This window comes from Nomia melanderi, chromosome 11 (assembly GCF_051020985.1).
Source record: "Nomia melanderi isolate GNS246 chromosome 11, iyNomMela1, whole genome shotgun sequence".
Taxonomy (NCBI): domain Eukaryota; kingdom Metazoa; phylum Arthropoda; class Insecta; order Hymenoptera; family Halictidae; genus Nomia; species Nomia melanderi.
Genome location: NC_135009.1, coordinates 17,418,719 through 17,444,986, shown reverse-complemented (window position 1 = coordinate 17,444,986; position 26,268 = coordinate 17,418,719). Strand labels below are relative to the sequence as shown.

Sequence of the window (26,268 nt, the reverse complement as noted above, 5' to 3'; positions counted from 1 at the left end):
ATTAATGAAATATTCTTTATAATTTGAATTTCCAGACCGCCGGCGTGTTAGGTAATTTCGCTGTAACGATATTAAGCTTGATGTACTTTATCCAAGTTTTCGTGAAGGACTCTAGTTCCATTTCCTTTTGGGTGGTATCCCTCCTCAGTCCAACGGGCGTTGCTTTGGCAATGGACAAAGTTCGTATTCAAGAAGAAACTGTTTCAATATTGTTCATTCTATATAAAGTAAATACGCGCGAATAGAATGTGATTGTCTTTCCAGGCACTTGTGCTAGATTTACAAGGAGAAGGAGTTAATTTCGATAATTTATGGTCTGGTCCCGGCATACCTTTTGGAGGAAGTCTCATTATGATGACTTTGGATATCTTTTTATATGCCTGCTTAGCCTATTACTTTGACTCCGTGGTACCTAGTAAGTTCTTCAGTTTATTCATCGTTCGACCATTATTTTATTTGTACCTTGAACCTTAATTCTAGGCGAGTACGGGACAAAAAGAACTCCTTGGTTCTGTTTCACGCCGAACTTCTGGTGTCAGAGAAAGACTCCACGGGTGGGTTTAATGCATAATAGCAAAACTGTTATGCGCAGGAGGAGTGGAGGAAAAATTGGTTTACAGTCGTATTTACAGGTACCATCGTCAAACGGTGAGTCAAATTCCTTCATACCGGGTGAGGAAACCAACCGTGACATCGAGCCAGTGGTAAGGGAGATGAAAGGTCGCGAAGCTATTAGGATAGTCGACCTTTACAAGTCCTATCAGAAATGTCGCAAGCCAGAGATTAAAGCTGTGAATGGCATTAACCTGACGATTTACGAGGGACAAATTACCGCGATACTCGGCCACAATGGAGCTGGGAAAACCAGTCTTTTCAACATACTGACTGGCCTGACTGCACCGACTGCCGGCACTGCTTTGATCTTCGGCTACGATGTCAGAGATTTCAATGATATGCAAATGATTAGGAGCATGACTGGTGTTTGTCCGCAACATGATATTCTTTTCGACCTTCTGACACCTCGAGAACATCTCGAGTTCTTCGCCGCTGTACGGGGAATTCCTAGATCGATGATAGAACACGAGGTACGATCGGTGGATTTTCGATGATCGGTCGGTCAACGATTAAGATCAATTTGTAATATCTTCTCTAATCATTCCTAGGTGAAGAAAACTTTGAAAGACATTGATTTATCCGAGAAGGCGGATACTTTCGCCAAGTATCTAAGCGGTGGCCAGAAGAGGAAATTGTCCGTAGGTATCGCTATTATCGGTGATCCAAAAATTATCATCCTCGACGAACCCACCGCTGGAGTGGACCCTTACTCTAGAAGGCAGATGTGGTCTTTTCTACAATCGAGACGTCACGGGAAAGTAATACTATTGACCACGCATTTCATGGACGAAGCTGACATACTGGCGGACAGGAAAGCAGTTATCAGCAAAGGGAAATTACGGTGCTGCGGTAGTTCTTTGTTCTTGAAGAATAAATTCGGCATTGGATATCATTTAACGTAAGTCAGGAACGTAATGATTAACAAGAGAAATGTATGTTTCCTTCAATACGTTGAAACGAATGGTGAAAATACAGGATGGTACTCGAGGGGAACGCAAGGGAGCACGCTATCAACAGATTGGTAACTTCTCACGTATCGAAGGCTGAGAAAGCTAGACGTCACGGTCGGGAATTGAGCTTTATTCTGCCTCACAACTCTGTGGAAAATTTTGCGCCACTTTTCTCGGCCATAGAACACGAAATCAAGACCAGGGCGAGTAGATTGGGTATCAGTAGTTACGGAGTGTCGATGACCACTCTGGAGGAAGTGTTTCTGCATCTAGAGAAAGACGAGGGTACAGAGTGCACCATGGATAATTTATCCAAGAAAATGGTACGCAATCGTGCATTGAGCAGATCGCTGTCACTGCAGTCTAAAAGTACATCTTATCAGAGCTTGCAGAATGAAGGTGTTACTGTTCAGAATGATGGTCAAGCGAAGGGTAAGGTCATTCCAATGTGTACATAATACTATTACATTATTAGATGTAAATTTTATTCCGTCATGCACAGGGGAATTACCGGATGGCGTCCATAATGATAGGAATCCTGTTCTCGGCCTCGGACTAGACCCCATAAAGATCCGGCCTAACTTCATACAAATCCTATACGCTATGCTTCGCCTAAGAATACTCAGGCTCTTCAGGAACATCCAGTTATTGTACTTCACTATCGTCGCGCCTCTTTTCCTGATTGCTGTTGGTCTTCATTTGTACAGTATTCAAACTGTCGAGATCAAGATGCAATCTCTCAAGTTGAACACTGGTACAGTAGATTTTTTTATGATTTATAAGTACATCAGAATGTTCTTTAAAACACAAAGGTACGAATATTTGCTTATCTCGATAGATACCTACGGCAACGAGACCAAAATTTTGTACGCCAACCATACCGATCACGATATCACGAATTTGACCGATGGGATTAGTCAAGATGTCAAATACATTGAAGAATATACAGGAAATTTCGCTAATCTGTTGAAAATCGCATCCCACATAGCTGTCTTCACCGTCAACGAGTACAGCCAACCCAAGATTGACTTGACCGTCGCTTACAATGACACTATGCAACATTCCTTACCAATTTTGATAAATTTGTTGTCCAACACCTATTATAGGTATGACCGTACATTTTCAGAAACGTTAAACGTTACATTTGAATATTTATACTCAACAGTGCATTGTTTATGATTAGGTTGGTCTCAGGTAACGACAATGTCGAACCAATAGGGGTTAAAACTCATCCTTTTCAACAAACGTCTCAACCGCAGGAGTTCAATATCGGCACAGCCAGTTCCGCTGTGTTCATTGGGATGAATTTTGTCTTATTGCCGATAATTTTAGTCGTAGACATGGTCTACGATCGTGAAGTAAGATTAATTTATGCTAAATGTGTCACGTGTCTGATGTACTGTTTCATCTATTTTTTACCTGTAACTTTACATATTCATAGATAAAAGCGAAGAACCAACTGCGCGTGAATGGTCTGTCGTTCTCAATGTACTTTCTGACTTATTTCATCGTACTCGACGGCCTGATAACGTTCATCTGTCTTTGTATACTTGGCATCATATTCCTCTTCGATGTGCCTTCGCTTCAAGAGATTCCAGCACTCATCACCCTCGGAAGTCTTCTAATGCTTTATTGCCCGGCGTCCATGCTCTTCTCCGCGTGTCTGAGTTACGTTTTCGATAAGATGGATTCTGCACAGAGCATTCTCCCCAATATCGCCACCTTCATCGGGCTCATACCCTTCATACTAGTCATGAGTCTTGATATGTTGGGTCTCAGTAAGTAATAGTTGTGTACTCTTAATATATTTTTCAAAGGACAATTATTACTGCATTACTGCAATCGTCGGTAACTGTTGAGCATTCACCAAATACTTTTATGTTAATTATTTCCTCAGGTGGGACAGCAGCATTCGTTCTACACGTGATCTTCTCTTTATTAAATACATTGTACGTGCCATATGCTGCAGTGTATTATGTAGGACGAGTCCACCTCATGTGCTCCATCAACGCCGCTTGCCACCACCTAACCATGTCCGATTACCTGACCACAGAAATAATTATAATGGCCTTTGGAGTGCTTCTTCATTGCCCGGTGTGGTTCTTTATACTTTTGTTATTGGATACCAAAAAGAGCGGTGGCAACATCAGCGACATTTTCAAGCATTTTCTGGTTAGAATATTTTTCTTCGTGTTCTGTACAGTACATTGATAACACAGACAGCGTAAATTTATATTTCATCATCGAATATATTCCAACATCCATAGCGTAACGGTGGCAGCGTCGGCGAGGAGATAATGGAAAATGCAGATATTGGAGAACACGAGGATGCAGACGTTAAAGCCGAGAGACAGAAAGTTTTTAATCTTATTACTTCGTCATCCGTTCAAGAACCACCCGTAGTTCTAGTACAGGTACAGATTCCACAGAAAACAATGTGAACTTTAAATCTTAGATTTTTCGCATCGAGTGAACAATCGTTGATTAATTTGGAATCGTTCGTTGGTTAGAATCTCAGAAAAGAGTACAGGCAGAGGGAGTCAGGTTCCTGCAGTTGCTGCTCGAAACAGGATGAAGAGGCCAGTCAAATACAACGAAAAGTTGCTGTAAGAAATCTTTCATTGGCGGTCGAGCCGGGAGAGGTGTTCGGTTTGTTAGGTCACAACGGCGCTGGGAAAACCACAACAATGAAGATTATCATAGCGGAGGAAGCGGCCTCTCGAGGTAGGGTGCATATCGGTGGTCACAACATTTATTCCAATATGTCAGAGGCATTCAGACAAATGGGATATTGCCCGCAACACGATGCTCAGTGGAAAAATATCACTGTCAGGGAACATTTAGAATGTTACGCTGCCATACGCGGTGTGCCATGGGGAGATATCGGCAGGTGATGTATTTAAACTGCAGACACTCCGGGAATCCAATAAAGAAACCATAAACACGAGCTCCGATTTCCTTACAGAATTGTAGATCTGTACCTGTCCGGTCTTCAAATTCACGAGCACGCCGACAAGCAAACGCAGGAATGCTCTGGTGGAACCAGAAGAAAATTGAGTTTCGCTATGGCAATGATCGGAGGTCCAAAAGTCGTTTTAATGGATGAACCTAGTACAGGGATGGATCCTAGGTCGAAAAGGTTTTTATGGGATACAATTCTAGCCAGCTTTCAGGTGTTTATCTGGATATGATATACTTCACTATCGTTTCAAAGATTTAGGTCACTCGCGACAATAAAAATGTTTGTTGCAGGGTGGCAGAGGAGCAATTTTAACGACTCATTCTATGGAGGAAGCTGACGCTTTGTGTTCGAGAGTAGGTATAATGGTGAAAGGAGAGCTGAGGTGTATAGGTTCTACCCAACATTTGAAAAATCTCTATGGTGCTGGATACACCCTTGAGATGAAGCTCCTGGGCGGCGATTGTACACCCACGACACCTTCTGGCGACAGGATTACTAGTCTGAAAGAATTCGTTTCCAGCCTGTTCCCAGACGCTAGCCTCGAGGAGAGTTTCGCGGATAGATTAGTTTTCGGTGTTCCCCAACACGCAGTTAACTCGCTGGCCGAGTGTTTCATGCAGTTGGAGAAAGGTAAGTCGAATCTTTTATAACTGTGTCGACTAAAGTTCTATTACCATTAGAAGATTAAATGGTCGAATAACTATGTTGAATCGTTTAGCTAAGCTCGAGCTGGACATCGAAGAGTACAGCTTCAGCCAGACTACTCTCGAACAAGTTTTTCTGAAATTTTCCCATTATCAGTCAAACGAGGGGGAATGATGACTCACGAGAAGTGTGTTTATTCTGATGTGTTGTATAGTGAAATATGCGCGAGACCCTTCAAGTGTGAACAAGTTGAAAATAGTGATCTATCCGTTAATATTCCATTGTGAATGCTATCGAGAACCGATGAAAACGACATTCTTAAGTATCAAGAACGCTCTATAGTAACAAGGAAATTACACATAACAGATCAGTGCAATTTGTGAAGTTACATTATTCCTGTTTTAAGCTTGACGAAACTGTAAGTGAAAAAATGATGGTACTATTTTTATGGTACACCTCGCTCGACCTAATACAGAGAAACAGACAGAGATAAAGGGTAAACAGAGGGGGAGAAGAAATGAATAGAACGGTATATAATTTCTTTTTCGTACCGGTGTTCCGCACTATTATGTTCGTCAGAATTTCAGCAGTGACTTCCTGAACTGGGTATATCGTGAGGATATGTAATAAACGTACGAATAAAATGAACAACCTGTAAATAGCGAAGACTGCAAACAATTTATCCTATTGTCGGCAGAGGCGGTAATAATACTACTCAACACTAATGATTTTCAAATGATATTGTAATCTAGTGTATTTTTTCGATTCCTACGAATAGGTCACGCGATTAATATTGCTGTGGAATTGGTACGTTTATTATCATCGATTATAAGTATGGGAACCTGCGTTATCAGAGAAGGCGAACCGTGAAAGATCTCTACGGATCGATATTAAATTCTTTTTAAAACTCAAGGAATTCCTAATGAATTACCTGTCTACATCGGTAAATGTGTAAACTGTACAGGACTATTCGTTTAGCGACATTTATAATTGTTCAAGTTAACAACGAGCGCTGTTAACGCGGCAACGGAACACGTTGCCTAAAATCGGAGTGCCGACTGTATTTAAAAGATCTGAATATGCAATCGGCCGTGACTTAATTTGTGCATATAACATAGCGCTTAGTATGTATGTATAAATATTTCTCCATCTCGCTTGTGGTTTTTACCGAAGCCTTTCGAATAATGTGAGAAACGCAATAGGTTGTTAACCTTGCCTCGATAGCGTGTAAGATCATTATTGTTCGACGCGAGAGTTTTTTCCGTTTGAAGCGACTCGAGCAGGATATGCTGACTAGGATACTCGATAAAACTACGTTGTAAGAGAATTTTAACGATCCACGAAGTAAACTTCATGGTTTTTATCTGACAACCTTGTATTCTGTGTTGTACAAAATTACTTTGAATACGTTTTTAAATATTGATATCCGTATACGGAACTCTTCAGTTGGATAACTTTAAAACGTTACTCGAAGTACTTGGTACGATGTAATTAAGTGGTCTTTCTGGATTAAAAGATTGACAGATTTTAGTTTCTCCCAGTGGGACTCTTACTTTGCGTTGATCGAAGGAAAGGAAAGATGTTTGTTTTTGAAATTATAGAAAGATCTCTTAATGTTATCACTAATGGTGGAATAAACGAAAAATTGATGAAAAGAATGCTTTAGTCCATTTAGGAAAACAATTGTTCTCGACTTTCTACGAACGAAGGTTTCGTTTTTAGACACGAAATGTATACATTCGATCTTCTGTGAGATTAGTCGGAGAAATCGAACAAACGAGACAGTAGGGGCACCGTTTCAAGGACTGAGTGAAATATTTTGTAGATGCTAGTGAATAGTTAGATGAAAAATTGAAGTCACGTCGTATGTGATGTATTGATTTTTGTAAATAAAAAAAGACTCGTTATAAGAATGATTCATATTATAAATATAAATATACATACATGTACTATGTATACGTTATATGTGTATATGTATATATATATATATATATATACACGTATATACATATAATCTATACACATATATAGGGAATATAAAATGCAAAAGAATTTTGCGCATTTATAGGGATTGTGTACGCACAATTCTCGTTCTAGCTAATACCAATATGATATAAAATTTAGTCAATTATGAAATTACACGAATGCAGATAAAGGGGAAAAAAATAATTGCAGGTTGCAGACAATTTTATTAAAATCATCTGTATAAATATATAAATATAGAAATATACGTGTATTTATATATTTATACGGGACACGATACATACATATACGTATACCGTTTTTTTAAGAACATGTGTCACGGTACATACAAAGGATATTATAAACATTCCTAACCGCAAGTTGCTGCATTAAGAAGAAATTAAGCGTATTTACATCAACACCGATTGATTTCATTGGTTCCGTTCGATTACTTGTTTACAGCTATACCCACAGTTATCTTCTCTGCTCATTGTAACCGCCACTTTTTGGCTTTCCTGTTAAAAAAAAAACAGCTCATTCACGTGTGTGGAGTTTTCACGGTCGATATACATATATGTATATACACGGTATATATACGTACGTATAAATATAATGAAGTATATACGCATATGATATATGTGTATGTGTGTATATATATATATGGATTTATATTTCCACGTATGTACTCGAAGTTTGCAACTAAAAATTCATAGATCCTCTCAGTAGAAACATCTTTGATATACTCTGTACAAGGCTACTCTATTGTTTACAGAATCAAACAGTCGAGCGTGCGTGAGACATTGTTCCCTAACAGAATGATCATCATCAGGTGCAAATAGTAAACCTTCAAAGCTTGTAAATCGAATGTAAAATTAATTGCCCCCAAAACCGGAATGTATGATTTTATAGTAACAGATATATGTATATATATATATATATATACATCTATATACATATATACGTATCAGGATATGAATGAACGAACGACCATATTGGTTGGTCGACTTTTCGTTTTGTATATCAACGAGACATCTCTTTCGAACGAGAAAGAGAAAGAGAAAGAGAGAGAGAGAGAGTGAGAGAGAGAGCAAATAAACGAGAAGTGAAGATTTTAGGATCAGATCCTTTGCACGCACTCACGCACTCGTCGATCTTTTGACGAGAATTCCGCGCGTATATAGACACGCACCTGACAAACGTAAAACTACTCATGAAGAAAGGCACGTACACGCACACGAAACATTACACACCATGCATACATGATATAATACCACACACCAAGGAAATTTAAGAGAGAAAGAGACTCGTATATATAAATCTATATATATATATTGTATCTAGTATATATGTATATCTATATGTGTGTATATACTAGATACAATCATCAAATACGATTATCATCATCAAGTGAAAGAGAAACTACACGCCGAATACACCTTGACGAAACGATTGACTTACTGCGGAAACTACATATTTGTTGTGTAAAGTGAATGTAATCGATTGGTTAACAGAAGCTTTTTCACCAATAAAAAAAAAGAAAAGAAGTAAAGAATCAGTTAAACATTTACGAAGTGTCCTTCTTCGAAAGCGTCTCGTGGTTTCCTCGAACGTGTCGGAAAGGCGAGAGAGGACGATGGGCACATCCACGCAACATCCGAGAAACTTCTTGTTTTTCTACCAACCGAACCTATCCAGTGTCGTTTAATGCATCGCTTCAGGGGTAAACAACATTGTTACATTCTTATCGAATCGATAGCGTTACTAATCAATGAAATTCCTAGATGTAATTCGATCTGTGGATTCTTGGATCGGTACTTCTCGAATTCCTTCTTCTTGCAGTCCCCTTCGAATATAAATAGACGATCTTTCTTTCATAGATTTTTATAATTATTAACCACTTTAATTGCGATTCCTTTAAGGTTCCTCCTGATAGAAGAAAACTGGTAGATCGAGATATCGAGTAGCATTGAAAAGTTCGTATTCCTCAGGCTTCGTGTTTCTTGCGAAACTCTTGTGGCCAACTATTACAAACGTTTCGACGAGTAAACTTCTCTGAATTACGCAATGTTTGTTTTGATTTTTAAACAATTTCTTTTCTCCAACCGTTTCTCGATCCGAAAGGGTTGTATATATAGCGTAGAGAGTAATTGTCCTTAAGCTAGAGGATTTTTTATAGGAGCATCTTATTCTATTAGATAATTCCAGTTCGCGAGAGGATTAATAAGAATTAGAAAAAGGACTTGTAATGTTTATTCTGGTGTTTCATAATACTTTATATTCATACGTTTTGTCCCCGTGTACTTCAGAAGACGATAGTTTCGTTTAGACGAATTCATTTAGAAATTCGAAACAATTGATGTGAATGTATATTAATTGCTAGACAACAACTGACATTACGAAAGATGGGTTAGTGATCGGTGAATTATTGTTCTCTAACGCATTCTCATTGGTATTTCTATGAAAAATTCATACGTACCGCGTACACTAACCGGCCACACACGCATACACACACACGCACACACACACACATGTACACATTACTTAGAGAGACACACACAGGTATATTATTAAATGCTTTTTATCAGACAGAATTTGCATATAATAAAGAAAAGATGTGTTCGTAATCATTCGTGAATTACAAAATGTATCAAAAAGGATTTCTGATTATTCTATAATTAACAATAGCGAGCCTCTTTTACCGAGATATTTAGACAATTTGTTTACTAATGATTGCCGACGATAACGATAATAATTAACTCTGTAAAAGGACGTTAGGTCCCTCGCTTCGGATAAATAAATTTACAATTTTGAATTTATTGTATTGTTATATTACGATAAATATATGTATACAAAACGGTTTATAAAATTGCAAAAGAACTGTTGTTTTCTGATCAGTTTGTTTCTCTAATGTTAATGAACGGAACGTCGCGATTAAATTTAACCCTTACTGTCTAAATACATTCCGGACTATATACTGGGACATCGTTTAATCGCCATTTTTTCCAATGGCTATTGCACAAAAAGAATATCATTATAGACGACTGGAAGTCCTTAAAGAATCCTATGAAAAAATATGCCAACTCCCAGTAAGATGTCTTTTTATTTCTGTTAAAAATTACTCCCCTTTTTCTTTCTGTCTTTTTCTTTTGTTCAATCCACTCGTAATAAAACTATTCTTATATGGAAGATAATAGTTTATTACATATTGTTATTATGTAAAATTTCTTATATTACGACAAATCGATGCTTTACAAATCAGGATAACGGATGTGTGCGAATCAAGGAACACATTGCATGTACATTCCATTACTCGATGCACACATGTTCATTCGTTTTAAAAACGTGGTATGCTTAATTACTGATTAAAACATTCAAGATTCTGATTTAAAAGCCCCCTTCTATTTATACTTGAAATCCGTCGGTACATTCTCTTAATCTTTGTTACAAAATATTGAAAATTACACCGTTGCATCATCGTTATATTATTTTTTTTACATCTAATCTTGCTTTAAGTTGATAGTAACTGTTTATTATACTGTGTTATATGTATATTAGAAACACGTTCGCAATTACTTTCTTTTCCCGTCGAATAAAACAACTGAAATGTTTATTAACAAAAGTAGAAAAAGGATGAAATATTACACTAATCAAAGTATAAAAAGAACATTTTAATCGGTGAAGTAAAGTTTTCTAAATCAATTGTTGTTTTTTCTTCTATCTTATGCATTTCATACATTTTCACTATAATAAATTAATTACACTCCTAATTATATAACTTGGTTCCTAATATTTTTTTTTTTTTTTTAACGTTTCCTTCGATTAATGCGTGCCTATTAATGAAATGATACTTATGAAACTAAAAGTTCATCGAGATATTTAGGTGAGAACCGTCATTAAAGTAATTTAATAATTACGAAATAATAAATGTTCGAATTTGTTCGTGAAAGTTTACCAATAGGTTTGTTGAACTACATACGTAGAAGCATTGAATTCCTATTTATAATATATTACAATATATCTACCACACACACAGTGAATCGCTCTTAAAATTCCGACTATCGTAGCTTTCGAATTTCACTAACTTTCATGATTAAGTTATTGATTTAAGTCGAATTTTAAGACTAAATAAAATTATTATACAATCGAATCATTCTCTATATTCTGTCCCATCGGCGCTACCATCGGGAATCGCGTTGTTCACCGCGATACCCGACTTCGTCCTTTACATCAGATCAGAATATACATGTTCGGCGTGGTTACTACAAAACACTTTTAAAAATGCAGCTCATTTTCCTCGCATGATATTCCACAGGATAATCATAATTTTTTACAAACTTTATTTCTACATTTTTCATCATTCACGATCGCATTTCTCCGTTTTACCAATGATCGGGACAATAAATAGGAAGTATAAGAAAAATGCATACACGCGTAACCTTTTAGAAGATTCACGCGGTTCAATTAAAAAACGTCACACGAAATTCCAATAATTTAGAGTCTTCTTCTTCATGTGGAGAGGTATAAACGGTGATAATCGTTCGCTCCGAAAGCGCAATTGCACTTCGGACATTTACGCTGACGTGTTTCGTATCGCGTGCGCAAACAATCCCAGCAAAACACGTGGAAGCATTTCGTCAAAACTGCATCTTTGCGCTTTACTTTACACGACGGGCAAGTAAGGGTCTCCTTGTACTCTCGCAACTCTTCCGCCATTACTTCGTCCAAAGTTTCAGCCAGTTCGATTTTCTTCATTCTTTCGACTTTACGCCTTAATTGAGCTATTTCCTCCTGCGATCAAATGTAACATTTAAAATCTAGCTCATATTTCACTTACATCTGATCTCTATTGATAGATCTTACCTGTAATCTCTTTGTTTTATAAGCTTCCGCTTCCAACGAACTGGTCTTCTCAGCTACAACCTGTTGCGCTTCCTTCATCTGAGAATGATATTTTTCTAACAAAAAGAAAACGTCATCCATTAGTGCATTTTCATTTTAAGAAATGTACAACGGTCCAAGATATGTCTTACCGAGATGAAGCTTCAGATCAGCCGCAGATTGTGCACTTTCAATAGCTTTCCGTTTATGCATTTCCATCGCCTGTTGCCTTAAAGCTAACTCTTTCTCGACGGTGGCTAGAGAATTCTGTAGAAGACGTTCTTTTTCTTCCAATTTGCGAACGACTACGTTGGCCGCTTCCACCTGTGTTGTTAACGTAGAAACTTGCTCCTTTAGAACATCCTTCTCCTCTCTGGCTAATTTATGTAGCTGATTACTCTTGATCCTCTCCGTCATCAACTTGAAGTTTGCATCATCTTTCTCGCGCAGCTGCTGTATCAATCTTGAATTTTGTTCTTGCATGTCTTCAAACGCTTGACCAGTTACTTCCATTTCGTTCAATAGAGCCTCCTCTTCCTGCAACCACACGCAGTTCTATTCAGCATAATTTACAGTTCACAGTTTCAATCAAAATTGGGTTCAAATATTCGATATTTATGTATTCCTCTCTCAATAAATAAATACCACTCATATTTTAATGCTCTCTTTTCTACATACTATCGAAAGATAGACTAACCTGCTTTTGAGAAGCCACTTGACGCTGAAGCGTGTACGCCTGTTCCTCTAGTTTTTTTATTTTTATTTGTGCATCTTCGTCTGCCAATTTTTTACGCTCTTCGCGTTTACTCTCCTAAGATAATGCAATCGTTATTCGTTACATTCATTTTCAATTGACGAACAAATGTTATTTTACATACTTGTATTTTCTTTATTTGCTGACGTAATTCCTCCAATTCTGCTCTTGTCTTTCTTTCAGCAGCCATTAGTTGTACTTTGTCTCTCTGTTCTTTTCCAACGCCTTTATACATGTCTAACAAAAGCTTCATTTCTTTCATTTCGTTCACAGCCTTTCTGTAATTATGGTAAAGATATGTAAACGATATACAAATGCAAAGAACGCTGGTCAAATTTACAAACGCGCATCATAATGGATTAAGTTATTACTAGGGTTTGGTGACTGTGTGAAATTGTAATGTTATTCGATCGAACCTAAATTAACTTATAAATGTGATAACAAAATCATTGTCCGTCGTGTGTGTACATACAAAATATTGTACGATCACCAACCTCGGTAACAACGGAATTCATTGTACATGAACATACTTGAGTTGTGCTTTTAGGTCTCTGACAAGTTCTGATTCCGCTACTTTCGTGTCTTTAGCGCGATGAGCAGGGTCGCGATGTTCGGTTTTAATGTTTTCTTTCTTGATATCCTTTTCACGTTTTATATCTTTCTCTTTCTTCAGAGTTGGAGAGGTTAAAGTCAGAGAATCTGGAGTACCTTTGTTTCCTTCACCTTCTCCTACTTCGATAGTTTCAACATCTTCCTCTCCAGATTCCCTTTTAATGGAAACTCCACTTTCTTCTTTGATCTGTGTTAGTAGACAAAAATTAATTATCTTTGCTTTTGAAATTTAGAAACCCATTAATCTGTGTAATATATTCATTTGTACCTGCGTAGAACCTGAAAGAGAATTCGATGCATCTTCTTCCTTTCCACTGCCATCCGAATTGCTGCCTTCTTTGCTTTCCTGAGATGTTTGCTGGCCCAATTTAGCCGTCAGTTCCTCTATTTCTTTCTTTAGCTGTAAAAAAAAACACAGACATTAAGCGTAAATAATTTTTGGTAATTTATTCGTGAGACTTCCTTAATGTTATCTTTGTCAAAGTATACCCTTGGTATTTCTGAAGAAGCTTCTTTGTATTTCCGTTTGTAACGATGAACTTCGCCCTTCAATTGTTGATTGTGATTTTGGAGAGAAGTAATCAAATGTCTCATTTCCCTATTAATTGGTCCAGTCTGTTCATTTGCTGCTAAATTTTGTTCAAATTCGATTCTCAACATTTCATACTCTTTTCGCAACTGAGCTAGAACATCTTCCAACTGTATACATTCTCCTCGCAGTTTCTTCTGTGCCATTAATTCCTCGCTCTATTTAGACAAAACCGATACATTTATGTATTATAAAAATGGTAAGAGAACAGAAAGTATCCAACACTTGCCTCCATCATCTCGATATGGCGCAAGTGAGCGTTCTTGCTGGATTGTAACTGTTGCCGTGCATCGTCTAATTGTGTTTTCAGTTGCATCGATTCATTGTATAATACAGAAAATTGGGACTGTAGGCATTTGTACTCTGTTGTCTCGACAATTACCGATTCTGGAAGTTGACGTATCTGGAAATATAAAATATATTTCAAAATAAAACCGAGAATATAACGTTAGATAACAATGTTAAGACTCCCTTTATTTAAATGTAAAGAAGTAAAACACAAGAAACGACTAAAAGCAAGTATAACATGAGTATTTATTGCACATGACAATAATTTACATTCTGCACCGTGCATAAAGATTAGATATACAAAACCCAAAGAACTCACATCCATCTTTAATTTTTCTACTTCTTTCAATGTATCACGATGCTGCTGATGCAATTTATCCAATTCTTGTAACCTATTATTTGCTAATTCCCTTGTTTCTTCTAGTTCTCGTTGCAAGTCTTCAAGCTGTACAATAGAGGGTGAAATGAAATATATATTGTTCATTGCATTGAATATATTAAAAATAATCAAACGTTGTATACCTTTGTTTGTGAGACACTGGATGCCACTAAGGTATTTGGTTTATTACTACCCTTTTCATCAGTTCCATGGATCTGTTGAAATGCTTTTAGCTTCTCAATTGCTTCTCCAAGGTGGTGCTCTAGTTTGTCATTACGTGCCCTCACTTTATTCAATTCATACTGGAGATCATCCACTTGATTACGAAGTTCTGCAGCAAGTGTGTCTTTTCCTGTTATAGTATCTTGTAGTTCAGACATCTAAAAAATAACGCGTATTTATTAACACATTTACAATGAAAAATTTATTAATGCAAATGACTGAAATTACCTTCAATGAGATAGTGTGATATTTCTCGTGAAGCTGAATATTTATTGCCTGCAAATTCCTATTTTCCATTTGTATTTCAGAATTTGCTCTACGTACCACTTCATCTATATTAGGTGCCTCCTCTGAAAAATTATAGTATAATCAAAATTATATTAATTGTATTCTTTAACATGCTTTTAAATAATTTGAAGGTTTAAAATACCTCCATCGAATTCGCCTTTGAGTGCAAGAGTAATTTTTTCATTCCTCTGAGAAAGACGATCAAATGCCTGTACAACTTTAGAAACTGCACGTTTTGAAACTTGGACACGATTTGCTAATTTGTCATCTAACTCCTCCTTATCCCAAGAAGAGAGTTGCATAAGAAATGATGTTGTAGCTTCACTTTCATCTATCATTACAAGTATCAATATTTTGAGATACATGTGCATACAAACATAATACTATAAATAAATTGAATTTATATGATTTTTTACTTTTATTTTCTGATTCATCAGCAGTTTCTGCATCAAACCTCTGAAGTAATACGCGTATATCTTCATTTAATTGATTCCAATATCGATTGACAACATTTAGTACTGCATCATCTTGCATTTGTCTCTTTTCTAGTTGTTCGATTCTTTGCCTCAACTCTGCTTCCACTCTGTGACGCTGTTCTAACCGCTACAAGGATTAAAAGAAAATAATGTAATGATTTGGAGTAAAAGGCCGACCTTAATTGGAATTCTAAAAGGTAACATTTATGTAAGATTTCTTCATTTTCTCATATCATTTACAATAGCTTTCTAGCAATAATATTACTCCTGATAATCCTAAGTCATTAAGAACCAATAATTATAAACCTCTTCAAGTTACTCAGAGTTATAAACAAAATAAACAAAAGTTGTAATCAATGCAAATGAAATGCTGTAGAGAAATAAAAGACTGTAGTTTAATTTCGTTTAATACAACAGCTTTAATTAATAGTATAGAAACGTGAGATTTTTACCTGGGCCAACTTTTTATTTTGAAATTGTAGAACTTTCATGTCCATTTCTTCGAGGGTCGATATAGGCCCGATTAGAATAGGTTCGAATTGAACTTTTTTAATAGGCGGCTGGGAAGCCGAATCCCCGCTATCTGCAGGTCGTTTTGACATTTTGCAACGAACTTGGTCCTTCCTGGAATCAATCAAAGCAATAAAGTACCGTCAGGTATCCCATGTATCCTGATTTATGATTCGGAGTCTCTGAAATTTTTGTTATTGATCATATCAAATCCGTACCTTGTAAAGTGTACCAGTACCCCCAGCGATCCTCTACACGAATACCCCAGAGTCTCTATATCGCTATGTCATCTTTAGATGCCGAAAACCTGTCGAAAAGGGCGCACTTTCGACAGATCTTTATATTTTGTTGAAGACGATCGACAAAAAGTACGTGACCATAACGGAAGCCGCCATTGTGTCACGGCGTTGCATACGCGGCAAATCAAAAAATGAGGCGAAAACATTATCGTTCACCATAGACCTAGAATCAGCGTAGAGGTGAAATGCGACCACGTTGTTACAAACGCAATCCGTGTTGTAACACTTCGATTAGTCGCCGTCAGACGGCCACGAAAAACAGTTGATTCTCCTGAAAGCTGTTAAGTGAAACAAACATTTCTTTCCCACTATCAATCACTTTAATTCCTATACAGTTCACTTTCTATGTACCTATAAATTAGCTGCCTTAGTTTGGTACTTGTACGACAATATCATTGTTGTGTCCAACAGTTTGGAAAAATATTACTACAACCGGAAAGGTACAGATTAATAATGATTATCAGGACTCTGCTCTTAACGATTAATTAATGCTTCGATATATTCACTAACGAAAATAAATAATTCGAGTAATCGGTATTAATGAAATGTTTAATACATATTTTTCATTCTGTGCACTATGTATTGTAAGTACGGTTAAAAAAACACTGTGAAACATTTAAACCATCATTTGAATACTTTCTACCAGATGACGCTTCGATTGCTATAATTGAAAGTTTCATTATAGATCCAGATCAATTTGTAGGACTTCTTACTAAGGAAAATCTAGCATGTTCTGAATTAGGCGTAATTTTTTTTCGTTAATGTTCATTTAACAAATCTGTTGCCATCGACTCCTTTGAAGTTGGATACAAAAGGTCAGTACAGTCATCGACGAGACGATGCACAGATCAAACACCGTATGGATCGCAGCCCAGTCAAGCTGCTTTACCGACCCAGTCGGTGGTATTCCTAGAAATTGCTTTGGTAATGATTTCATCGCTCACAGCGCTGTTTACTTCCTTCCTCTCGCGTTATTTGATTCCACTTCCGAGGAATGTTTTTTGAAAAGTCGATATTTCTTTTTCCCGCGACATTGAAAAGTTCTTACTAATTCTTAATACGTATCACATCTGAGTTTGACTATTAACGTTAGGATTGTAAATAAGTATATGTACAATTAACCGATAAGCTAATTGCTGTTAACGTTTCCATAGAGACCACCTTCCAGCCGAATCATCTCGAAGTACATATGGATCAAACCTGTGAACTCGGTGGCTCAAAAGCCCATTTGCTACTCATGAACGATTGGAAATTCAAAGTTTCAGGAAACTCAAGATAGACAATAAATTAAAATGCCAAACAGTCGGGAATACGTGATGGTTCCCCCGCCACCTTTGAAGTTCACTTTGGATGAGTGGCATCTGAATAATCGCTACAGGTATGCACAGTATATACACTATTTAATTGAAATTATAAAGATTAATAAACAACTGTTGAAATATACAGGTACCGATGTTCAGAAGCCCAGCAGGAACTAGCCGATCGACTTTTGGCCGAGTCTCATCGTATATGCGAGACAAGTACGGAAAGGGCGAAGGGTAATAAGGAGGAGACAGAATACAGGCTGAAGGAAAAGCTCGAGGACATCGAGTTCCGCAAAGGAGAACTCCTGCGAATAAGGAAAGAGGTTCTTCTCGAAACCGACGCTCTGACAATATACAAGGAACGCATCATGAACGCGATAGCCTCCGTGAGAAGGAACGCTCTCGTTATTTGCGAGAAGTGTCTCATGTTTAGGTTCAATGCATTATTGAATACATTAGAAAAATAAATCTTGTAAATAATGGAATGCACGCGTACAATGAACACTGGATAATTGCAACACAGAAGGGACTGAGAATAAAAAGAAAGAGACGTTGAAAATAACGACGATGAGGACGTTGCAATTATCTAATGTTTCCTGTATACATCCTCTCCTGAAAGGATGGTGTATATTAACCACGTAATTTAATTGTAGAGAGCATAGATTGGGAATCGACCTAGTCTGCGACGACGTTGAAAGACAACTGTTGAAGGAGTGCGAGGTGATCAAAGGCGTCGAGAATTTACTGGTGCGAACCTTGGAGCAAACTCAGGAGCAGATACGCCGGCTTAAAGCGACCCTCTACTATATGGACCACGATCTTGAAGACAAGGAGAACAACTTGCGCATCGACAGACATAATCTGACTCTGAAAGAAACCAGCTTGAATTTAAGCATTTATCATGGTACCTCGCGGCTGGATCCATCGTAGGAACCTATTTCTTCCTAATTCCGTATCGTTTTTATCGTGTTCGGTGATCTTTCATGTCCGTTTTCATGCCGTAGAACGATAGAACTGAACGAGTGGGAGATGCAGACGAACGAGAACATTGTTGCCGCCTCGAAGGAAATCAACAGTGCCAGGCCGATGCGGTGTTACATCGACACGGTAATAAAACAGGCGGTCGATGATTTAAATCAGCAGAAGGATGCCACCGACCACGCCTTCAGGCAACGCATAGAAGATATCAGGGATGCGAAGACGAAATTGGAGTTACAACACTCGGAGGTTGTCATCTTGTGTATAGTACAGTTATTGAAATTACGACAGGATTAGATCTCTCTTGTTTCGCGTGCAGGTAATGAGACAAGCAAATGAAATGACGCAGAACGTGACGCGCATCGAGAAAGCAATCGCGGAGAAAGAACGTTACTTAGCATTAGCACATACGAGGCTCGGTAACAGATGTCAACGACCAGGTTTAGAACTCACACGGGATTTAGTGGAGACTCAACTCGTGAAAGAAGTTTACGATCTGCGCGAGGTCGTGTCGAAATTGCAAGCAACTATGTTCGAGGTTAGCGTATTGACAATAATTATTATTGTTTATACCTACTATAAACCTACTATATATACATGTATCTACTACTTAGAGTAACAGTTAATAATCTCTTGTAATGAAAAATTTCAGGCTCAGGCGTCATTACGTTATTTGCTGAAGACGCAGGTTCAAATTGAGGAAGATATTAACATTAAAACGAATACTCTAAAGATCGACGAGGTTGACTGCATGACCCTACGCCAGAGCATGGACTATCATGCGTATTAAATTGATTTTTAATCAACCACATTATGCCTTTTATGTATCCAGTAATTATTTATAATAAAATATAACATCCGCCCGAAAACAACACGAGTTCACTGTGAATCATATGTAATCAAGCTCTGTACATTTTCTGTAAGAATTCAGTGTTCTATTAAATTGTAATTTGAAATTGTAAAACGGTTTGTAACTCGTAAGGAGACACGAAAGCCGTGGGATTATTATTAAGTGCGTTAGTAGTAAGTGCGTTAAGGCTAAGCTAAGTTCGATATAAGCGTGCGAAAGAAGACGTCGATCATCCGCCGTGGGATACTTCATTTCAGGCTCAAGAAAGAAAACAGCCGTCGTGGGATTAATACTAAGTGCGTTAAAAATAAGTGCGTTAAAAATAAGTGCGTTAAAGATAAGTGCGTTAAAGATAAGACTTAGATGTAGAAAAGGAGATCGATGGAATTGAATTTCCACCCACCTCCCAGGGTCTCATTCGCAGCAACCTCCACGTGGTAGACCTGGAAACTAGCAGCATCGCCGATAACGTAATTCGTATCGAGGATGATGCTAGGCTAATGGCTGCGAGATTGTATAAAATAGTATTAAGACATTGTACGACAATTAAATTTTAGCCGCTAAAAATGCGACCGTCAGTGATTGTATTGATACATTTTTAGATATCTATAAAACCGAAATTCCTAACTTACGACAAAGAATAATGTACTCGATTTTGTAACATTACTTCGGATTTGTAATATACATATTTAAAATGTTACATTAATGTAAGATTAACAAATAAATAATAAATTGAAAATCTCCCATTATCGCGGGGCTGGCGCGCAATGTGTTAATTAAAAAATCGGGGTTCCTATAATATCGTCGAATGTAAACGGTGGAACGAGAAATTGTTTGTAATGTTGATGTCAAGGAGGTCGGGAGTAAGGTGGGGATCTTTGACTATATAAGGACGGTCCTGACAGCAGAGAGCTCAGTTCCTCGCGAACTCTGTATCTGGGAGGATCGGGGAGGACCAGGAGACCCTCATGAGGTCTCCTGGGCCTACCCTGGCCTACCCTGGCCTACCCTGGCCTACCCTGGCCTACCCTGGCCTACCCTGGCCTACCCTGGCCTACCCTGGCCTACCCTGGGGCTACCCTGGACCTCTCTGGTCTACCATGGGCTTACCTTCGGCTACCTTCGGCTACCTTCGGCTACCTTCGGCTACCTTCGGCTACCTTCGGCTACCTTCGGCTACCTTCGGCTACCTTCGGCTACCTTGGCCTACCATGGGCTACCATGGGCTACCATGGGCTACCATGGGCTACCATGGGCTACCATGGGCTACCATGGGCTACCATGGGCTACCATGGGCTACCATGGGCTACCATGGGCTACCATGGGCTTACCTTCGCCTACCCTGGTCTACCCTGGGCTTACCTTCGCCTACCCTGGTCTACCCTGGTCTACCTTGGCCTACCATGGTCTACCTTGGCCTACCATGGTCTACCTTTGGCTACCTTTGGCTACCATGGGCTTACCTTCGCCTACCCTGGTCTACATTCGTCTACCCTCGACTAGCCTGGACCTCTCTGGGCCTACCATGGGCTACCCTAGCCTACCCTCGGCTATCCTCGACTACCCTCGACTACCCTCGACTACCCTCGACTACCCTCGACTACCCTCGACTACCCTCGACTACCCTGGGCTATCCTGGACCTCTCTGGGCATCAGTGGTCTACTCCTATCTTCACTCTGAGGCGCACTGGTGACCAGTACTGACTACCACCGATGAGTAGAGAGTAATGCCGATCCATGGTGGCCAATACTGATGAATGTCAATGGTCCTCGGCTCCTCCTAAGCTACGTACCGATTGCGAACAGCGATCGGTGAGTCGCATGCTCTTTCTTTTTAACTCCAGTCACCGATCATGTCGTAGGACGAATGGTCCGAAGCGACACCGGTGACTGGTAGTACCATTTTAGTAGTTTTTGATTTTGTGAGTGCAGTGACCTCGGATATGCCTCTCGAGGCATAACTGAGAGAAATAGCATTTTTTTATTTATTTGTTAGATAGGATAGGGTTTTCTTGTACGTCGCGTTTAACGTTAACTGCAAATATTAGCAACAATGCTCTGAATTTTTATCGAATTACAACTAAAGTAACTTAAGACGTAACACAACCTTCAACATTGAATATTAAGATAATACGACTGAGAACTTAGTGGTACATTAATTGTATCAATAAGTTCGGTCTAGTTTTCGGTTCCTACAGTTCGACTAAGATACAGTACATTAAAATGATTGATTATTCGCGTTAAAATTAATTTACTCGCTGAAATATGATAGTAAATATCGTACAAGAAAACATTTCGCGACGGGTAGGTCTCTGATTCGAAGCAACTACTTGTAAAACATTCTTCCAATATTAGAAACAGCTGCTTCGACAAAGGGATCACCCGAGGATTTTTGAAAATGTGTTAAAAGTTTAAAATAGATTCATTCTTATTGAAATTTTACTTAAAGTCTCATTTTTCATTAAATTTCAATGTCTCTTATTCTTTTTTTGCATATTAAAGTATTCATATATTAGTAGTTTTATCATTTATAAAGTTAGAGAATTAAATTCTTAATTCTGAGTCAATTACAGTCATTATTAAGAACCAAAGAACATTAGTCCGTTAGAAAAATCAGAAACTAACATGATTTTATAGCTAGGATTTTCAGGATATTGTTTCCATGCTCGTTGCTCGATCTCTCTCACGTGCCCAGGTGCTACTTGATTGAGTGAGAGCAATGGGCATGATGAAATTGTTATTATTTAAACATGTGAGCGATGGGCAATGGCTAACGTATCGTTTCCGACGTATTATCCACTTGTGTGTGTGTGGTTAGGAAGTGGAAATGCGTCGGACTTTATAATATAATAAATGTTCTTTATACGTATATATTCCAGTTACTGTAAATGAAATAAATAAATTATTTATGGAATATATACGCACTTTTCCTTATTCCCTTACTCAGTAGAGTACGAATATTAACATATTAGAATACTTTGATCGTCCATACGTTACCAAATGACATAAAGAACAGTAGAATGATATCAATTTCAATGAATTATTCGTGTCAAGTAAAATATTTTCTCAAAGATCGTTAGCCATTGCCAGTCGATTTCAGGAATCGATAAATTAGAGTATGAATGTGGTTGTTAGCTAACGTCCCGGGACGTTCTCTCTAGTCGTTAGGTTCTTTCGCACTCAGTTGCATCAGTGACAATCGTGGAATGATGTGTGTTTGCGAGAATGAGTCTTTTGCTCCTTTTTTAAATATAGCTATAGGTAGGCAGGTAGCATACTCTCTGGAATGAATGTTAGATTTAAGTAGGCAGGGGCCGGTGCTGGCTGTCGTTTTTATACGATGGTCAGTTACCGGAGGAACTTGGAAAATCAGTTCAAAGTTGATAGCAAAACGGAGCATGCCGTTTGCTGATCAATCTTGATCTCGACTTTTCAAGTTCCACATAGATACCGCGGTCGCGATCGGTACTAGGCGCGAATAGGCGAAACGTTCGAAATTGCTCGATTGCACTGTCGAATGGTCGATGGCTGCTCCCGAGCCATTGGCCATTCGCTAGCGAGCAAGATCAGGGTTTCAGAAATGGCGGACGGCCGAAGAAACGAAGAGGCGTATGCCGAAGAGGCCCCGACAAAATGTCGCTCAAGAGGGCAACTATTAATGGCGCTCCATCTTAGCATGCAGATGGAGCGTCATTTTATGTTACTACTTTGTCACTGCACTCACTTTAGCTTCAGTAGAAATAGTAGTAGTAGTAGTAGTAGTAGTAGTAGAAAAGTAGTTGTAGTTGAATCGGGCTGGCCATAGCCGCCCCAACGACCAGCATTGAGCATTTCGCGATTTTTAATTAGCGTTGCGAGACAGACAGTACGGTTTGTATTAGAGTTGCGAATGATACAATCGCGATTTCGATTAGAATAGATTTTTATACTTGTCTTTTGAAATTTCCTTAAAAGTAACTTTGCGTATGACAAACGCTGATCGCGTTTGATTTTAATACTATTAAACATAAACCTCAATTACGTTAACTAACACGCAGTTCTCTTGATTTTGATGTAGAGTTGCGAATAATTTAATAAACGTGTTTGATAGAATACACTTTATTAGATATAATTCTCATTGATTAAAGTAGCGTTGCGATACCGATCTCTCGCGTTCTTCTTAGTGTTGCGACAATAATTTTTCGCGTTGCCTTAGAGTTGCGTTGTATTAAATGCTCAAAGATATGCTGGAACCATAAGAACCACAATGCAGTTTGCATTACTGCGAACGGTGGTTCTTCGCAGCTGAAATAGCTGCACATTATTGCCCGCAGCCGAATTGGCTGCCCCACGATCTTAAACATAGAGTTGCGTATAATGAAACTGGTGCACGCGAGTTATTCGTTTTATATTAAATAAATTAGAGTTGCGGTAAATACTGAAACCCCCGCGTTTTAATTTTATGATATTTCTACAGTAGCGTTGCGATTAATTATACACTTTTCGCGTTTCTTATTGAGATCTTTGCATATATTATTAATTAGCGTGACGAACAATAACACACCCCTCGCGTTTATTATTGAAATATTTTTATATTCCCTAAATTAGTGTTGCGAAACAAATGGTCCACTCTCGCGACTTTTATTCGCGTATTCTTTTCCTTAGACTCCATTTCTTAAATTATATTCATTCGCTAATCGAGTAAGACAGTTTAAATCTAATTTCAGTCTAATCAAAATCTAATTTCACTTTAACATTGACACATTATTCATTTATTCAAAATACAATTTTCATTTAGTGTTACTGCAGTTCATTTACAATTCCCTCGTAACCATTTTACAAATGTATAATCTAATTCAGAATAGATTCCAGAAAGAAGATAGCTAAGGGATTAGTATTGTAAAAGCGTTAGATATAAGTGCGTTAACAATAAGTGCGATAAAAATAAGGGCGTTCGAGATAAGATTTAGAATTAGAAACGGAGGTCGATGGAATTGAATTTCCATCCACCTCCCAGGGTCTCCCGCAGCAACCTCCACGTGGTGGACCTGGAAACTAGCAGCATCGTCGATAGAGTAGTTCCTATCGAGGATGCTGCTAGGCCAATGGCTGCGAAATTGTCTAAATATGTCGAGTAGTTATTCTTTAGATTGATTCGCTTTCGCCTGTTTCTCATTTTACTCCGGTTCACTTTGCCATGCATGCAAGTGAATCGGCCGCGTGTCAGGTCAGTCAGGGCTACAGTGTTGTAACTCGATGCGACCGATTCAAAGGGTTATGATGGTGGGGTCCGGTTTGTACCCCGTGGGAAGGGATGCTAGTTGTCCTGTGCCCATCAAAGCCAGAATCGTCACGGAGATCCCAGCAATGGGTGAACGCTGGCGCCGGTGGAGATCATCCTCTGTCCTGGAGATGAGGAAGCATCGGACCTCAACACTGTAGTTCCGCCTGGGTTGCTCGCGGTTTGCTCGCGCACCCTTCTCTTTAATCAGGGACTTCTTCTCTGATTTCGCTACTTGTCGAATCGAGGACTTCCTCCTCGATTCTCTCCCTTTGATTTTGGCCCGATAATTGCTCGACATATATGCCACCGATATACAATTGTATAAATCTAAGCTAAGTTAGTATTAAGCATGGGAAAGAAGACGTCGATCATCCGCCGTGGGATTATTAGAATATAAAATGCGATAGATATAAGTGCGTTAAAGATAAGATTTAGATTTAGAACGGGAGGTCGGTGGAATTGAATTGTCCACCCACCTCCCAGGGTCCCTCGCAGCAACCTCCACGCGGTGGACCTGGTAACTAGCAGCATCGCCGATAGTGGTGGCCATCGAGGATGCTGCTAGGCTAATTGGCTGCGACACTGTATAAAATATGTCGAGTAGTTATTCTTTAGATTGATTAACTTATTCCGCCTGTTTCTCGATTTATTCCGATTCACTTAGCCATGTACGCAAGTGAATCGGCCGTGTTCAGGCCAGTCAGCGCTGCAGTGTCGTAAGTCGATGTGATCGATTCGAAAGGTCATGATGGTGGACTCAGGACCGGTACCATGTTACCGGTACGAGTCTGTGGGTACGGAAACTCTATATATAGTCCCGAGCCCATCGAAGCCATAATTGTCACGGAGATCCTCTCCTTTGTAATACGCTCTCGCCCTCAGGGCAGGGTGTTGGGGAGAAATGGGGGAACGCTGGCGCCGGCCGAGATCATCCTCTGATTGATTAGATGAGGGATCATCGGAACTCGGCACTGTAGTTCTGCCTGTCCTGACCACGGTTTGCTTCGCGGCACCGTGACTTTGCCTTTTTTAATCAGAGACTTCTTCTCTGATTTCTCATCTTCGAATCGAGAACTTCCTTCTTGATTCGCCCCCTTTGCTTCTTGCCCCGATAATTGCTCGACATATTCGCGAATGATGTACACTTTCATAAGACTAAACTAAGTTAGAAGTATGATTGTATCCCCGATACAATCATACAAGTATAAAACATGCCGAGTAATTACTGATTAGTTTAATTCGCTCGTTTCGCTTGTCTCTCTTTACTCCGATTCACTTGGCCATGCAAGTGATCGGCCGTCTGTCAAATCAGTTAGCTGTCTCGATAATTGCTCGGCATTCTGCGACTAAATTATAGTTCAATCTATTTGTTAAGGCTAATCTAAGTTAGAATTAAGCGTGCGAAAGAATACATCGATCATCCGCCGTGGGATACTTCATCGTT

The 26,268-nt window shown here is 38.7% G+C and overlaps 3 protein-coding genes across 9 annotated transcripts in view; 2 read left to right on the top strand and 1 right to left on the bottom strand.

Moving 5' to 3' along the window:
* The window catches only part of LOC116433884 (cholesterol transporter ABCA5), a 29,188-nt gene extending 20,767 nt beyond the window's left edge, over positions 1 to 8,421 (top strand). Inside the window, exons 11-26 of one of the 2 annotated variants that reach the window (XM_031992456.2) lie at positions 36 to 179; positions 265 to 415; positions 481 to 554; positions 633 to 1,085; positions 1,164 to 1,513; positions 1,591 to 1,997; positions 2,068 to 2,319; positions 2,404 to 2,671; positions 2,749 to 2,923; positions 3,007 to 3,343; positions 3,463 to 3,737; positions 3,833 to 3,979; positions 4,076 to 4,455; positions 4,531 to 4,738; positions 4,818 to 5,157; positions 5,246 to 8,421. In XM_031992456.2, the coding sequence (XP_031848316.1) occupies positions 36 to 179; positions 265 to 415; positions 481 to 554; positions 633 to 1,085; positions 1,164 to 1,513; positions 1,591 to 1,997; positions 2,068 to 2,319; positions 2,404 to 2,671; positions 2,749 to 2,923; positions 3,007 to 3,343; positions 3,463 to 3,737; positions 3,833 to 3,979; positions 4,076 to 4,455; positions 4,531 to 4,738; positions 4,818 to 5,157; positions 5,246 to 5,346 (4,062 nt within the window). In that variant the 3' untranslated portion in view covers positions 5,347 to 8,421. Of the gene's footprint in view, positions 1 to 35; positions 180 to 264; positions 416 to 480; positions 1,086 to 1,163; positions 1,514 to 1,590; positions 1,998 to 2,067; positions 2,320 to 2,403; positions 2,672 to 2,748; positions 2,924 to 3,006; positions 3,344 to 3,462; positions 3,738 to 3,832; positions 3,980 to 4,075; positions 4,456 to 4,530; positions 4,739 to 4,817; positions 5,158 to 5,245 lie in introns of both variants that reach the window. The other variant, XM_031992472.2, reaches the window with a different exon arrangement.
* A 3,033-nt stretch (positions 8,422 to 11,454) lies between these two features.
* Bre1 (E3 ubiquitin-protein ligase Bre1) lies at positions 11,455 to 16,596 on the bottom strand. Of its 2 annotated transcripts, none has more exons than XM_031992487.2 (16): positions 16,349 to 16,596; positions 16,073 to 16,244; positions 15,561 to 15,747; positions 15,287 to 15,475; positions 15,085 to 15,206; positions 14,778 to 15,014; positions 14,575 to 14,700; positions 14,197 to 14,370; positions 13,868 to 14,125; positions 13,647 to 13,778; positions 13,297 to 13,565; positions 12,891 to 13,044; positions 12,710 to 12,823; positions 12,165 to 12,567; positions 11,995 to 12,089; positions 11,455 to 11,922 (listed from the first exon to the last, which is right to left on the bottom strand). In XM_031992487.2, exons 2-16 carry the CDS (start codon positions 16,220 to 16,222, stop codon positions 11,641 to 11,643), a joined length of 2,892 nt encoding a protein of 963 aa, XP_031848347.1. In that variant the 5' UTR covers positions 16,223 to 16,244; positions 16,349 to 16,596; the 3' UTR covers positions 11,455 to 11,640. The 2 variants fall into 2 exon arrangements, with proteins under 2 accessions (XP_031848347.1, XP_031848348.1); XM_031992488.2 differs by having other exon boundaries at positions 12,165 to 12,549; positions 16,349 to 16,595.
* Positions 16,597 to 16,675: 79 nt separating this feature from the next.
* Tektin-C (Tektin C) lies at positions 16,676 to 19,914 on the top strand. Of its 5 annotated transcripts, none has more exons than XM_031992493.2 (8): positions 16,676 to 16,869; positions 17,232 to 17,353; positions 17,584 to 17,807; positions 17,876 to 18,166; positions 18,387 to 18,659; positions 18,738 to 18,960; positions 19,031 to 19,249; positions 19,364 to 19,914. In XM_031992493.2, exons 3-8 carry the CDS (start codon positions 17,722 to 17,724, stop codon positions 19,499 to 19,501), a joined length of 1,230 nt encoding a protein of 409 aa, XP_031848353.1. In that variant the 5' UTR covers positions 16,676 to 16,869; positions 17,232 to 17,353; positions 17,584 to 17,721; the 3' UTR covers positions 19,502 to 19,914. The 5 variants fall into 5 exon arrangements, with proteins under 5 accessions (XP_031848353.1, XP_031848350.1, XP_031848352.1 ...); XM_031992490.2 differs by having other exon boundaries at positions 17,115 to 17,353; XM_031992492.2 differs by having other exon boundaries at positions 17,104 to 17,353.
* Positions 19,915 to 26,268: the final 6,354 nt, after the last annotated feature.

What these genes read in the sequence shown, in the direction of transcription:
- Tektin-C (XM_031992491.2), top strand. Translation starts at nt 17,722, where the DNA reads ATGCCAAACAGTCGGGAATACGTGATGGTTCCCCCGCCACCTTTGAAG. An exon ending in ACCTCGCGGCTGGATCCATC is followed by an intron (nt 18,660 to 18,737) that starts GTAGGAACCTAT and finishes TTCATGCCGTAG; the next exon opens with AACGATAGAACTGAACGAGT. An exon ending in TGGAGTTACAACACTCGGAG is followed by an intron (nt 18,961 to 19,030) that starts GTTGTCATCTTG and finishes TTTCGCGTGCAG; the next exon opens with GTAATGAGACAAGCAAATGA.
- Bre1 (XM_031992487.2), bottom strand. Translation starts at nt 16,222, where the DNA reads ATGTCAAAACGACCTGCAGATAGCGGGGATTCGGCTTCCCAGCCGCCT. An exon ending in AAAATAAAAAGTTGGCCCAG is followed by an intron (nt 15,748 to 16,072) that starts GTAAAAATCTCA and finishes TAATCCTTGTAG; the next exon opens with CGGTTAGAACAGCGTCACAG. An exon ending in GACCTAAAAGCACAACTCAA is followed by an intron (nt 13,045 to 13,296) that starts GTATGTTCATGT and finishes CCATAATTACAG; the next exon opens with AAAGGCTGTGAACGAAATGA.